The sequence below is a fragment of the Protopterus annectens genome, chromosome 14.part0 (assembly GCF_019279795.1).
Source record: "Protopterus annectens isolate FY-2018-M chromosome 14.part0, PAN1.0, whole genome shotgun sequence".
In the NCBI taxonomy this organism is placed as follows: domain Eukaryota; kingdom Metazoa; phylum Chordata; order Ceratodontiformes; family Protopteridae; genus Protopterus; species Protopterus annectens.
The window spans coordinates 1,151,194,101-1,151,209,006 of NC_056748.1; the positions used below are offsets into that span (position 1 = coordinate 1,151,194,101).

The 14,906-nt window shown below is 41.1% G+C and overlaps 1 protein-coding gene across 1 annotated transcript in view; it reads right to left on the reverse strand.

Annotated features, from left to right (window-relative positions):
* Positions 1-411: 411 nt before the first annotated feature.
* Positions 412-14,906, reverse strand: part of SLC29A3 (solute carrier family 29 member 3) — a 242,726-nt gene continuing 228,231 nt past the window's right edge. The window contains exon 4 of the mRNA XM_044055666.1: positions 412-1,973. Coding sequence (XP_043911601.1) covers positions 1,298-1,973 — 676 coding nt within the window. The 3' untranslated portion in view covers positions 412-1,297. The remainder of the gene's footprint in view (positions 1,974-14,906) is intronic.

Consider the following 14,906-nt stretch of genomic DNA (forward strand, 5'->3'; position numbering starts at 1 on the left):
CTCTTCAAGAGAAATTTGATGAGTTGATGGGAAATAGAAAATTCACTCCAGTGGCTCTACTCGACAGAGGCACTAGGAACTAAGGTCTGATGGCACGATGCCAGGGTAATCCTATGGGCTAGGCTTGTAAAGGCTCCAGGGCCATTAGCTAAGTTCGCACCTATGAACCTAAAGTTCTCTGTAGCAAATATCTTTGTGGAACCTTTCTCATCGGGCCTCAACTGAAAATGGGTTTCTGACTCAGTGGACTTTCCCAGTCAACAAATGTCAACCAATAAATAAATAGATACATAAATATTAGTGTGTCTTTAAATTGTCAGCAAATTTATAAACTTCAATAACTTTTAGAACATAAAATTTAACAGACATATTTATAGACATTTTAGTTGCATTTCATAAATGAATACAACATTTGACAATGTATTACATATTTAATTTCAATGGGATAACAGAGTCAAAATTTGGAATGGATGACAATTGTTTAAGAGTTACATTGCTTGATGCATTCATGCTATGAAGAAGTCCAGTGCAAGGACGAAAGTGCTTAGCACAAGTTACCAAATTACCTGGTGATCTTCTCTTGGCTCTGCTCTGTTTTTGTGTTTGGGAAGTTATGAAAGGCAAACTAGACTTCTTAGCATGAATGTACTTACAGAAAGTATGGCATACAGTAGATGACAAACATCTCACACCATTTCATAACACTGACATTGAAAAGAATTGAATTCATTCAGATTCACCAGATATTTTCTATCCCTATTTAAAGGAATGTAACTATTCACTGTGCCCATTTGGCTTCAATCTTTGTAGACAAATACTTGTAATTACAGGTTTCAAGAGAGCACAGTGATGGATGCATATATCTACCACAAAGCACTCCATAAAGTTATTCTTTCAAACATGTGACCTTTTGTTTCAAACAGGAAGACAGAATGGGGCACAGTTTAACTGTCCATGGTTACAGTGAGGCAGAAGACCGAGTATAACCTCCATAAAATATTTATTCAAAAGTACAATGAAGTACATGAATTTACTGTCAATGTACAGACAAAAAAATGCACCTGTGGTGGAGACTAATGCTAGACATAGACCACAATCAGTCCATCTAAAAGTCGCCACTGTTAGTCCATCTAAAAAGAATACTAAGTTTGAAAAACGAATTATTCAGCCATGACAGTCCAGACTCAATAGCTCTGGCTTGCAAGAAGAGATGAATTACTTGGATAACCAGAAATGTAAACATAGAACAGGCTGTTTATCTTTCCCATTTTTCCCGAACGACAGACTGCTTTGACAGTTATATGAAATGGACAATTAAGATTGAAAAAGCTGACCCAACAGCCAGACCTAGTGTGAGGAAGAAAGACATGACGACTCCGGTTGCCTCTGCTAGTTCTTGCTCTATCACCTTTGGTCCATAGATCATGGCCAGTGTTCCCAGGTAGCCATTGCTCAGCCCAAGGGCACAAGTGAAAAGGATCGGATATAAATCACTTTTAAACACAACAGTGTTAATATAATTACGTGGTTGGTAGTTGCACAACATAAACAAAGGGATAAAAACAGTCCTGGAGAGAACTAATATAGGCAAAAACTTGCTCTGTGGACCAGGGACCTGAACCCAAGCTGTCATCTGTCGACCACACCAGTCTGCAAAGTTGTATAAAAGGAAACTTGTGAGTGGGGCAAAGTACTTGCTGGACCATATATTTCCTGAATACCTGTGCATAGAATCGATGTTAGAGGAAATGGATGGAAAAACTATGATAGAAATGAAAAATACGTAAAAAACGCTAAACCCTAGCACATATGTCTTTGATAGGATAGGCAGCAGTGGAGGAACTGTTGGACTTTTAGGTACTCTTCTTGCTGCAGAATGGGTAGAAGAACGCAAGTGTGACTCCTCTTCACTGGAGTTGCCATTTCCATGACTGGCAGAGAGTAGTTTATATTCTGCTCTTTTAATGTAGTACCTAAACAGCATAAAAAAAATAAAGCTTTAACATCTTTAAGAACTATGATTTTTGTCTATTTTTACAGTAAATATAAAATCAGTACTAATCTAGTGTGGAATGTAGTAAATCATATCCTTCCAGGAAGACATGACTACAACCACTAATATTAACAGACAACACCACACATCCTTTACCTCCATGGAAACAGATACAATGAGAATACCGAACATAAATGCTATCAAACAAAATATTCTGGGAGTTGTTTTGGCATACTACCACAAACTGCTATACAGAAATTCAAAATAATTATAAGAAGGCAGCAAAAACACAAAGCATGCATTATCCTCCTTTTCAAAAAATATTTATTTTGCCATGCTTTCTTCTTAGGCTCTCTAAATTAAAATATTTGAACAGTGTAGTTGTAGTCATTAATGAAGTAGCAAGAGAAAAAGCATGTCACTGCCAATGGAAAAGAACGAAGCCAAGATGTAGTGAATCTTCTGGTAATGTTGGACTCCTTAATTTCTTTAATGCACCATCTTCATCTCTAATGCTTTTGAAGTAATTAACAAATCCACAAGTGCAAAATAAAAAATTGGAAAGTCAAATTTTGTAAACAGGCAGATATGTTTACCATACATTCAGACACTAGGTTCTCACCATAATGGCAGGTGACTTAAAGTGGACTGATCTTCATATTAGTGGTGCGTTAGGGGCTCACACATTGACCACAGAAATAAACACTGTACACCCACGTGGAACACAGCTGCAGCTACGTAATACAAGCAGACACGGCTTTGTTTTCTACATAGGTTCATAAATATACACTAGGCTAATAAGCACCAAGGCCTTTATAACCTAGCCATGCAACCCAATCAAATTGCATCCCCTTGTAACACGTGTCCGAACTGGACAACTATATTAATTAGGAGAGGTATGTTAGGGGGTTGCTTTAAAAAGTTATTTGTCGGGGGGGGGGAGTATGTTAGTTAAGGAGTCTTTTAGAAGAATCACGCATAAGGCATTTTTAAAAAGCCATACAAACAAGAACACTCTATCTTAAACAGTACATCTGCCAAAAAGAGAGGTGAGGTAAGACTAATTACTATTCTGTATCCCCCATGATAGGCACTTTAAACTCACACCCCATGCCTTACACACTAACTCTATGGTTGTACATCTTTAAGAAAAAATAACACGCTAAGAAAGGTGACAAGCTGGCTAACAGAACTACAGTTTTAAGAAAGAGTCAACATGTGTTAAAATATTTCAAGAGAAATACAACACTTACGAGTCAGACTAGGGGAACTGCCAATTCAAGTTATCCTAATAAAGGGAAAAGAGGACACCCCTGCTTGGTTCTCCTGTTCAAACACAACGTATTAGACAGGAACAATCTCACTTTAATTATTGCCTGTGATCTTTCATATATCCTCCATTTAACCTTACTATTGCAACAGGGAATGCAAATGCTTCCACTGCCCATCTTATAGAATTGCTTACTCTGCTAAATGCTTTCTCTGCAACAAGACCCAACAATAACAGTGGTATTTTCTTAAATTCTGCTTCAAAATGGGTCATCACTGTTCTAGTAATGTTATCAAATGTCTGCCTCCCCCACAAAACCACATTCATCCATATTTGTAAATTTTGGAACACCTTTGATATTTGTTTAGCTAGTATAGACAAAAACACTTTACAATCATGGTTTAAAATTGAAAGGGGCCTGTATAAAGCTGGGTCTTTACTATCCTTACATATACAGCCACTACAGCTTTCTTCCAAGATGTTAGTGCTTCTCCTCCTTTTAAAATATTGTTAAACAAAATCTTCCAGATCTTTATCACTTTTCCCTCCTAACTTCTAAGCTTCCACAGGAACACCATCTGTTCCTGGAGACTTTACTGAAGTGTGATCATACATTACCATTTTTATCCTATCCCCTCCTATCTTAATTGTTAGCTGTTAAGCCTAATCTACTTCTAAGATGGCATAATTAAATCTTCCACAAATATTTCCATTTAGACTATCTTGATTTCTATATTTCCCTGCTTTATACAAATTTTCAGAAAATTTATGAAATATGTCTAAAACCTCAGAAGAATCTCTGGTCATTTTTCTTGCTATAGACTCCCTAACTTTGAAAACGAGAAATGAAGGTGCGGGGGAAGACCATGTAGTCAGCAGCACAAATGTCACCATAGCAAGCTTAGAATGAAATGTACCAAGTATAGCCATAGCCCTTGTAGAGACATTGGATTTGTGATGAGTAGTAGCCAGCTTGGTTTGGTCGGTGAGACTGCCATCCAGACTCCTCATCGCTTCCTGCAAACCACGCCTGAGCACTGGGTGTGTGAGGAGGGACAGGAGTACTGCCCTGCAATGTTGATGTGAGAGGGGTCTCCTCCCCTCTCCACTCTACTTCCTGGGACTGACTGCCTGCCCATGCCCCCCCCCCCACCCTGCCTGGGAGGCGTCGTGGTCAAAAAGCGCCTGGAGGGGAAAACAAAGGGTCGCCCCTGATCCAAATTGTCTGCCGCCTCTGGGCGTCTTCACAATCCTCCTCCTCTCTGCCTCTGGAGGGAACGGAGCTGAGAGAGGGTAAGACTTTGCGATCTCCACATCTCCTCCCTCCTCTTTCCTCTTGGGATACCTGGGATAAGGGGAGTGGAAATCATGCCCCGACGGTCGGTCAGAGTACACCTCCTGTTCACAGCGGTATCTCCAGAGCAGCAATGCCTGTACCTGCTCTACTCGCCCCCCGGCCCGCCTCTGAGATGAGCGCCGTTGAAACTTAGGTGCGCGCTTGCCCGATCATCATGCCTAGACTCCTTATTAGGAGGGCAGACCCGACCTCCGGGCCGAAGTCCAGTCTTCTTAGCCGCCGGATCCGACAATTAATCCTTTGAGGATTAATTTGTTCTTCCTCTCCTGGAGGACTCTGGATGTTTGCGCCAAGGCAATAGGCGCTGCAGTGGTCGTCCGTTATGGACATTTTGAACCCACTGTGCACTTCTTAAACCCAGAGGGTTTATGTTCTTTAGACATAATGTAGAAAAATATAGCACAACAGTAGATTAAGCGTTTGTATACACTAACTCTGAAAAAATATTAACCAAAGAACTTTTTTTTTTTTACAAGAACAGTAAAGAAAGGAAAAGGGAAACAAGGAGGGTCAAGACCCTCTAACTCAAACAGGTACTTGACCCACACACACAAAGGCCCTCTAACTTAAACGGGACCTTCTGACAGGAAAATTTAATCAAAACTCAATAAAAGAACAAGAAACACAAAAACAGCTTTTGGGTTGAAAAGAGTGAACTACTGACAGGAAAAGAGACTATAAATATAGTACTTAGCCCAGCCAATGTTGAGACCACGTCCAAGCTCTGTAAGCAGCAAACGAGATCTGGGGGATTAGTGGTGGTGCATCCTGGGATAAAGATAGCTCAGCCAATTAGAGGCGAGATAGGATCACATAACATCAGTCCTTTCTAGTTTCTGATGCCCAAATCATTGTGCTCAAGAGCAATCTTTCTAAACTCATGCGAATTATCTAGAAACTCCCCTATTTTCTTTAGCACTCTGCATTTCTGCCACTTCTTGTTCTACCAGACTCCTCTTATTCTACAATACTTTAACCTTTGGCAGCCATTTAATTCTGATCACTTCTTAACCATATCTATTTATCTTTTATTTATACCCTGTTTTTAAACTCTATTTTTATTTTACCACACTCATTAGCTATAACTTCTAAAGATACTTCCATCTTCCTTAACTTATGAATAATTTCCACTATCCATTCCCTAAATTCTTTTTAACGTGTAGGTGGGAAAGTGCCACTGTCTCATTTTTACTGCATCACCCTGCATTTTTAACTTAGTTTTTATTGGTACAGGATCTGAAATAGTTATTCTATATGTGTTGAAGCTTTCAATTAAATGCAAATGTTCCTGTGAAATATAATTTCTATATAGTCTAGGCCAGTTATTGTACCTTAGGGAATAATATGTAATTTTTGTCCTAGTTCCTGTTTCTGAACTCACACCTTCTACACCAAATATTTTCATATATTTCTTCAGCAAATCTACCTTCTTTTGATATATTTTCCCTCCTAGGTCCCCATGAAACATCTTCACTATTGCAAATCAAGTTCCAGTTCCTACATACAAGTAATACTCCCTGCTGAAAGCGGATTATTTCTTTCAACATTTTCTTAAGCTCCACAACAGCAGTTTTTGGTGGAATATAAATACACCCCAGAGTAACCTTCCTCCCTTGCCAATAGATCCTTACTATTACAAATCTACAATTACTGTTTTTTTTATCCTCTTATCACTACTGGAGTACCTTTTCACAGCAAACAACTCTATTGTTATGGTTGAACAAATTAAAAAGAACAGAGTGCAACCAGTCTTTTCTTGCACCCATACTGCACTACAATTATACAACATGCCATTAAAATGCTGCAAATAAACAGGAGATGTCAGTAGAGAAAATACTATGAAGACAACAGCAGTTTGATTGCATGCCTACCCTCATGACAATGCTAGGCTCACTGAATTGCTTTCTTTGATTTGATTAGTTTAAATTAGTTTGTTGTAACCACATGGACTTGCACGATGTAAGGCAGTGGTGCACTGAAGTGGGTTTTTGATTTTCCCCACTGTCATGAGACAATAGATTTTGTGAATGTATAAAATGCAATGTGTATAAGCTCCTACATAAAGTGCACAAAGGTTTTCATTGGCGGAAAAAAGTGCGTTTTTAAGCATTTTCAAGTTATGCATTTTGATAAAGGAAAATCAGTGCTGCACAACTTGTTTTTGATGCCATGACTGAATATAAGGAAAGTCAGTTTGATGGCCCACTGTTACAAGTGCTCTACAAACCTGTACTACAATATTTTAGGGATGGACAGCATAGTGAACTATGAATTCAAAACATACATAGAACCTACAGCAAACATTTGCTGGACCAGTGTCAGGGAAAAACTACCTGATGCCTTGTAAACATTGATCAGTTCGCAAAGTTTTGAAATGTGAACAAAAGATAAAGGTCTGAGGAATTACGAAGGTACAGCTGTTACCCTACAAGACAGTTACTGGGCAGAATCATGACAGAAAAGGTCTGCATTCAGCAATCCAGTGGAAAGAGTTTGTTCACCCACTACAGGGGCCATTCTGTTTAGTGCTAAATAAACAGCTGGTCTCATTTTTTGATATTTTTAGTTTTAGCAAAACATGCAAATAATTATCTGTATCTATCTTGTGAACAAAACACTATCTTCCAATTTGGAATTTGGTAGAAGCAAGGAAGCTGAATGGACACTTGTGTAACTAAAATTACCAAAACAATACATGTTTGAATGATCACTGCCCTGAAGCTTTGGAAGCTGGACAACTGCTATACTCCCTGGCAGGATCACTGATCAATATGGATTAACATATTCCTGTTTTAAGGCAATGTCAGTGACTTAACGTTTGACCAACTTGCCCATTACTGTAAGACAGTCCTTCTGTATTGTACAGCTAAAAAACAAAAGGATGGTGTCTAGATTTAGGGATGTCACTGACCCCCTTTACTCAGTCCTCATTAGGCCAATCACTGAATATGATGCTCCCTTTGGCATGCATCTGTCCAGAAACAAACTGTAATGCCCAGAGATACCTTACCAATATGATAGAAGGTCTAAACAACACATCTTACATGGACCAACTCAAAACTCTATCGCTATACTCTGTATCCTACAGACTGCTAAGAGGTGACTTGTCTTTGGCATACAAGACATCTTCAGACCCAATGCTGATGGATTTACTGCAGCTAAACCTCTTCTGCAACATCAACAGAATGGTTTGAGGGGATGGGTTTATCTCGCTGAGGATACCACTACTCTGAACAAACTCCATATCCAAATAAAACAAAATCCATCTCTGTCTATATTCAAGTGCAACATGGATCTATCGATGAGAAAAAGAAAATTTATCCCAGAACTGCACCCAGTACTGCTAATGGAGAAAGGCAGCTTCTAAATGCTTTACCCATGCATGGATCCCCTCAAATTATCTATGGTACGATCCCAGTTATTCTCATTAGAGGTAATGTATAACTATAGACCATGGGACGGGTAAGGACAATCTCTAACCAAATGGGATAGGTTAGAGCACAAAACAGAAAACTGGTTAAGATTAAAATGGCTAATAAGGGCAGCTAGCATAATAACTAACCATGAACCTATAACCTGATGTACGAAGAAAAATCAGTAAATAGCCCATGGTCTTTATGGAAAATAGACTCCCTACTGTAATGCTGAGTGCTGACAAACAGAAAAAAAACACCAAAAATGCAGGAGAAGACCAAATACTGACCCCACCACCCAAATACCTCCCTCCATACCTTCCAAACTTATACACAAACTTTGAGATACCACAACTTGGAGAAAATGGGAAAATTCCCAGAAATTGTAATCTCAGACTTAGTATGTGAAAGTCCAGATACTCTGCCATTCAGTCTCAGCATTATGGGACTTGCTACAGCAGGTTATGACATTTAAAACTGTTAGCCAGAAAATAATGCAAGGTTCACAGCATGTAAACTCTGCAGCTCAGAAACTCTTCTAGTTAAAATAACTGCCAGGAAGAAAACAGACCTAGTGGCAGCTGATGGTCCGCTGTGGGGAATGGGAGTGGAAAAAAAATTCAACTACCAAGGTTAGAACTGAAGCAGCTCCAGGAAAAGATGGAGAAGCTTGCATTGTTTGCTGAAAGGTTCCTTCATAACAGGATGACACAAGAACCACTTCACAAACTCCCTCAAATCAAACTACTAAGGTTACCTATAAAAACGAGATAAGGGAGCTATATCCTCTTGCTTTAACAAAAAAACAAACAAAAAAAAAACCTTTTGAAGTAGTGGAACTGGAGAGAATGCACAGACTTCTTAAAACGTCAGTATTCTAGCCCATCACTTGCGTATTTGATAATTTTCTTGAGACACAAGCACATTTTGAACTGATCTGTCTATGCGACAGCTAGATCCTTGAAGGAGTGGAGATTGAGTTACCACACATGATGTTGATGAAACAGACTAAACTAAGACTACCTGTGAGGACAATGCCTGTGCCTGGTAAAAGGAAGGTCTCTAAGAGAAGGTACACAGATAGCCAGCACAGACATTCAAACAACATATTTCTGTAAGTAGTCTCACAACATTCACTTTACATCATCTATAATCATTATGTTTTGGCCACATATCAATTTGGTATCAAAGCATGTGCCACATAAAACTAAATGGACATGAATGCTACAGCTCATTCAAGTTACATCATCCTTCATTCACCAATGGACATGACTGGCATGGCGCATTCAATTTACATCATCTTTCATTCAATGGACATGACTAGCATGGCACATTCAATTTACATCATCTTTCATTCAATGGACATGACTAGCATGGCACATTCAATTTGCATCACCTTTTATTCATCTGACTGACAATGCAACATCTACCTCTTCTCAATGGCTGTCAGCAGCATCTGTTCGCAATCCTTACCAGTCTATTTCATGTTAAGTAATTCCTTTAAGTCACCTTCACAACGTTTTAAAGAATCCAGAAGGAGATGAGTGAACTCAATATGCCTTCCATCATAATTTTTTTAACAACAAATAACATTACTTTACTGGTCAACAAGGCTGAGTTAGAATGACTGGTACATTCACTTCAGCACACTCAAGAGATCTAATGCTCTCATGGTGATGCCTTTAATCTGTCTGCATCTTCAAACTGTGGAACTGCTTCCTATGGAATGGCTAAGTGATAACCAGCTTATCCTAAACTTCCAAAAACTAAGCTACTCCTCTTTCTGCCCAAAAATAATGACCACTTTAAGACTACCTTCTCTGTCTCCTCACTGAACAATACCATCATAAATGTAGACACCAACACAAAACTGCTTGGAGTGACTATTGATGACTAGCTAAAATTTTATCTTCACATACACCATGCAATAAAAAAACTAACCAAAAATGGCTTGCTTTACTGTAACTCAAAATTCCTCTCTGCTGAATCCAGACACACCCTAGCTCAAGCCTATCTCCTTCCCAGCCTCAACTATGGATCACCAGTCCTTACCAACCTCAAATCCTGCCTATTCTCCAAGTTAGAACAAACCTATCATAAAATTGCAGCCAACTTACCAAATCCTACCCACCACTGCACTCTCCACAGACTAAAATGGCTTGAATTCTCCCACCATCTAAAACTATCCAAACTACACTTAACCCACCTCATACTTAATAAACCCACTGCTTGCCTCTCTCTCACCAATCTAATTTCCTACTGTTCCCCTTCCTCATCCCCTCTGCAGTTCAGAGAAACTGCAGCTCGAAACACGTACACCAAAATGAACATAGGTAATCTCCTTTATAAATCATCCATAACAAAAATTTGGAACAACCTCTCCTTAAACTTATGAAACATCACACAAACAAACAGCTTTAAAAACAGAACTAAAACACTTCCTCCAGAAAATATGGATCTGCACCTACCGGTATAGTACAATTGTGTACACTTACCATAAGTGTATATGTTAAAGTGTATTCACTGTTGCAGTCATCACATTTGGGTTATCTGCCTGCAGGTAGCCCTCAGCTGGCCTGAATACCAGAGTCTTCTGATTTCTGCGTCGGATGCGGTCACTTCTTCCATGACGTCAGGTCATCAGGGGGTATAAAACATGCAGCCGACGCCATTACATCAGTTTTTCTTGCTCCAGATGTCAGGTGCCCCCACAATAGGAAGCAATTATATGATATGGCACACCCCCATCAAAAAGCAAATACACATTAAAAAAAATATATATATATATACCAAACAAGAAGGAAAGGTAGAGCCAAGAGAAGTCAGGGGGCTGGATGGAGGGTAACCAGGACTGCAACAATGAATACACTCGAACATCTACATTTATGGTTAAGTGTACACAACTGTACTATGTTCTTCGTGTTTCACTGTTGCAGTCCTCACATTTGGGTTGATTCCCAAAGCTAAGGAAGGGAGGAGGTAGTCAAAGAGCATTAGGGTCAGCTATTAAGCCCTGCAAGACTGCTGTGGCAAATCCAGCTCTGGATTTAGAAAAGATAGGCAGGTGGTAATGCTTGGTGAAGGTATGTACAGAGCTCCAGGTGGCAGCTTCCAGGATGTCCCTGGTAGGGACTCCGCTGAGAAATGCCGTAGAGGTAGATGCAGCCCTGGTAGAATGTGATCTTATCCCCAGTGGGGTAGGTTTTCCATGGTGCTTGTAGCAAAAATGAATGCAATGGGCTATCTATTTGGAAATGGTTTGCTTTGAAATGTCCTTCTCCTCTGCCCCTGCAGCAAAGCCAACTAACAGCTGATAAGATTTTCTGAGAGGCTTAGTCCTGTCCAAATAGAATCTAAGTTGTCTGTGCATGTCCAGAGAGTGCAGTATCCATTCTCCTTTGTTTTGTGGATTACGGAAAAAAGTAGGCAAATGGACTGGTTTAGGGCCACAACGGACACCACCATGGGCATAAAGGAAGGATTGGTCTCGAGGAAAACCCTGTATGCATGGAAGATAATGAAGGGTTCCATTGCCATGAGGGCCTGTAATTCAGACACTCTTCTTGCTGAAGTGATGGCTAGAAGTAAGGCTGTTTTCCAAGAAAGGTATTTCAACTCAGCTGTTGCAGCTGGCTCAAAGGGGGAAGAGTGAGCTTTTCCAATACAAAGTTAAGGTCCCAGGCTGGAGTGGGAGCTCTCCTGGGGGGAGGGGTCTTACATTTTTGGCCCCTCTAAGGAACTGTTTTAGCAAGGGGTGAGAGAAGAGGGGTGGCTCAATATTATAATGTGCTGAAATGGCAGAGGCATGAATCTTAATTGATGAGAAGGATAGGCCCTTGTGGAGCATTTCTGTTAAGTGCTGTAGAATATGAGGCAAGCTGGGCACAGTTGTGCCCATCCCCTCAGCCTGACTTCAGGAACAGTATCTTTTCAACTTTTCAGCATAGGATTTTCTGGTACTAGGCCTCCTTGCCTCCAGAATGACATCCCACACCTGCTTACTGAGGGATGCTAGAGGAGAGCTCATGGAATTAGCCAGACTGCAAGGTTCAGGGTTTGAAGCTGAGGGTGCAGAATCTGGCCCGCCTGCTGGGACAGCAGGGGGAAGGAGTCTGAGGCAGATGCCATGGTTGTAGCAGTGTCAGACTGCGCAAGAGGGGGTACCAGTGCTGGCGTGGCCAGTCTGGTGCAATCAGTATCGTTCTTGGCTTGCCCTGTTTGATCTTTAGTAAAACCTTCAAGAGGAGAGGCAGAGGGGGGAAAGGCATAAACCAAGAGGCTGTTCCCAGGTAAAGGACAGGGTATCCACTTTGCAAGCTTGACTGTGGGGAGTTCTGGTGCAGAATTTGTTCAATTGGTAGTCCTGAGGGGAGGCAAACAGGTCTGCCTCTGGGGTCCCCCATTTGTTTCTCAAGAGGTTGAATATTTTGGATTCTAGTTTCCATTTGTGTGTGTCCATGAGAGTTCTGCTTAAGTCATCTGCCAGTGAATTTAGTTTGCCTGGCAGGAATTGAGCTTGTAGATGCACTTGGTAGCTCAAGGCTGTGCTCCACAGAGCCATGGCTAGTCTTCAGAGAGGGTAGGAGTGGGTTCCCCCCCTGCTTGTTTATATACCACATAACTGTGGTGTTGTCTGTCTTTACCAATAGTTGTCCTGGAAGAATAAGGTATTTGAAGGCAGTCAGAGCATTCTGTACAGCTAACATTTCTTTTTGATTGATATGCAGGGGCATCTGTCTTGGGTTACATTTGTCCTGAATGCACTGCCCTGCCATATGAGCCCCCCATGCATAGTCTGATGCGTCTGTTAGGGTTTGTGCAGCAGGGGGTAGAGTGAAAGGGAGTCCCTTGTTGTGGTAGCAGGCCTATGCCCACCAAAGGAACTCTGCCATTGTTTCCTGGTCCTGAGAATGTTGACACCATAGACTTTTTAGATACCATTGGAGTTTCCTCATATGCAGTCTTGCATATGGAATTAGCAGAATGCAAGAAGCCATGAACCCCAGAGCTTGAAGTATTTTCCTTGCAGATAGCTGGGTTTTTGTGGCCAATAGTTTGAAGTAGGTTGTCAAAAAAACTTGATTCTCCGGAGTGAGGAATGCCATCTGGGAAGTTGTGTTCAAGCTTGCTCCCAGGAATACAATCTGTTGGCAGGGTACTAGGTGAGATTTCTTTCTGTTGATGGTGTACCCCAGTTAGGTTAGAGGTTTCTTTACAAATGCCAGGTGTTGTAATAGCAAGTCCTGGCTTTCTGCCCGAATCAAACAATCGTCCAGGTATGGGTAAATTTGAATATTTCTCTGCCTGCAAAATGCAATGGCTGGAGCTAGACACTTTGTGAACACCCTGGGCACAGTAGATAAACCAAAGGGAAGTGCAGAGAACTGAAAGTGCATGGAGCCTGCCCTGAAACATAGGTATTGTCTGCAGGTATGCTTCTTTAAGTCTAGGGTTGCAAGCCAGGCATCCTTGGCTAGCATAGGAAGAAGCTGTTGAATAGTTAGCATTTAGAATTTTGGAACCACCAAAAAGGTGTTGAGAATAGAGAGGTCCAGGATAGGACGCCAGGAGTTTTCTTTTCTGGGTACCAGAAAAAGTCTTGAATAAAGACCTTGACCCCTTAGTTCTGATGGGACAGGTTGAATAGCCCTGATACTGAGGAGAGAGAGAGCCTGCTGTTGGGCCTCGCCCATTGATTTGGGGGGAGGTCTGGCCAACCATTTAGGGTTGGTAGTGTGTGGAAGTGGAATCTGCATCCTCTGGAAACTATGTTCAAAACCCATTTGCCCTGGGTAATGAGTTCCCAGTTTTTTGCATTCAGGGCGATCTTTCCTCCTAAGGGAGCAAGTAGTTCAGCAGGGCTTGGAAGGGTTAAGGTTAAGTCATTGTGTCATTTTTCCGTAGGGGGGTTGCTTACTACTCCCTGCTTTGGAAGTGGGAGCCCCCCACTGCTTATATCTGTGTGTAGCCTGAGACTGAAGTGTTGGTGGTCTGCTGTTCCTGGGTTTGGACTGAGAAGGCCTGGAAGGGACTGGAAAGGACCAGTTCTTTGAAGGCCAATGCCTACTGAATCTGGGAGACTGTACTTGTAGAAAATCTTTAACAGTTTGCATAGATTTAGCTTTTTCCTCCATCCTTTTGAGGACTTCCTCTGCTTTGTTGCCAAAAAGGCGGTCTTGGTTTAAGGGTGCATCCAGTAATTTAGCTTTATTATCTGGCAAGTTTTGTTCCTTAAGCCAAGCATGTCTTCTAAGTACAGACCCAGTGACAGCAGCCCTGCAAAATGCTTCTAAAGCATCAAAACCACATTGCAAAGTAGGTTTACCAACTTGTTCTTCAGAATGCATAAAATCTTGAAGTCTTTGTGTTCAGCACAGTCAGGAATCAACATAATTTTCTGGCTAAGTAGTCCCTTAATATGCTGCTAATACTTTAACATATGAAACTGGCAGTTTAAAGCCTTAATGGCCAAAGCAGCAGAAGTGTATACCTTCTTACTCAATCTGTCTAAGGCTCTAGAATCTCTATCAGGAGGGGTAGGATTTTTGGCAGCAGTAGCCTTAATGCCTTTTGGTCCTTGGGAAATGGTGTCTGGATCCGTAGTAGGATTCTTGAAGAGGAACTTGGAGAGTCAGGTATTCTGTAGTACCAGTCAGGTTTTCTGGGAGCTGGAGGTAAAGTGTCTGGGTTAAGGCTAGATTCCAAGAAAACCTCATCTACAACAGCCAGAACAGGAGGGACAGCTAGAGGCCTGTGTTGAGACAGGAGTAAGAATTCCCCAAGTCTCTTTTTGGACTCAGAATAGTCCTGGCTTTCCCAGTGGAAATGCTCCCTAAGAGCATGCAAGGTTTCACCGAAAGAAAAATCTTCTGG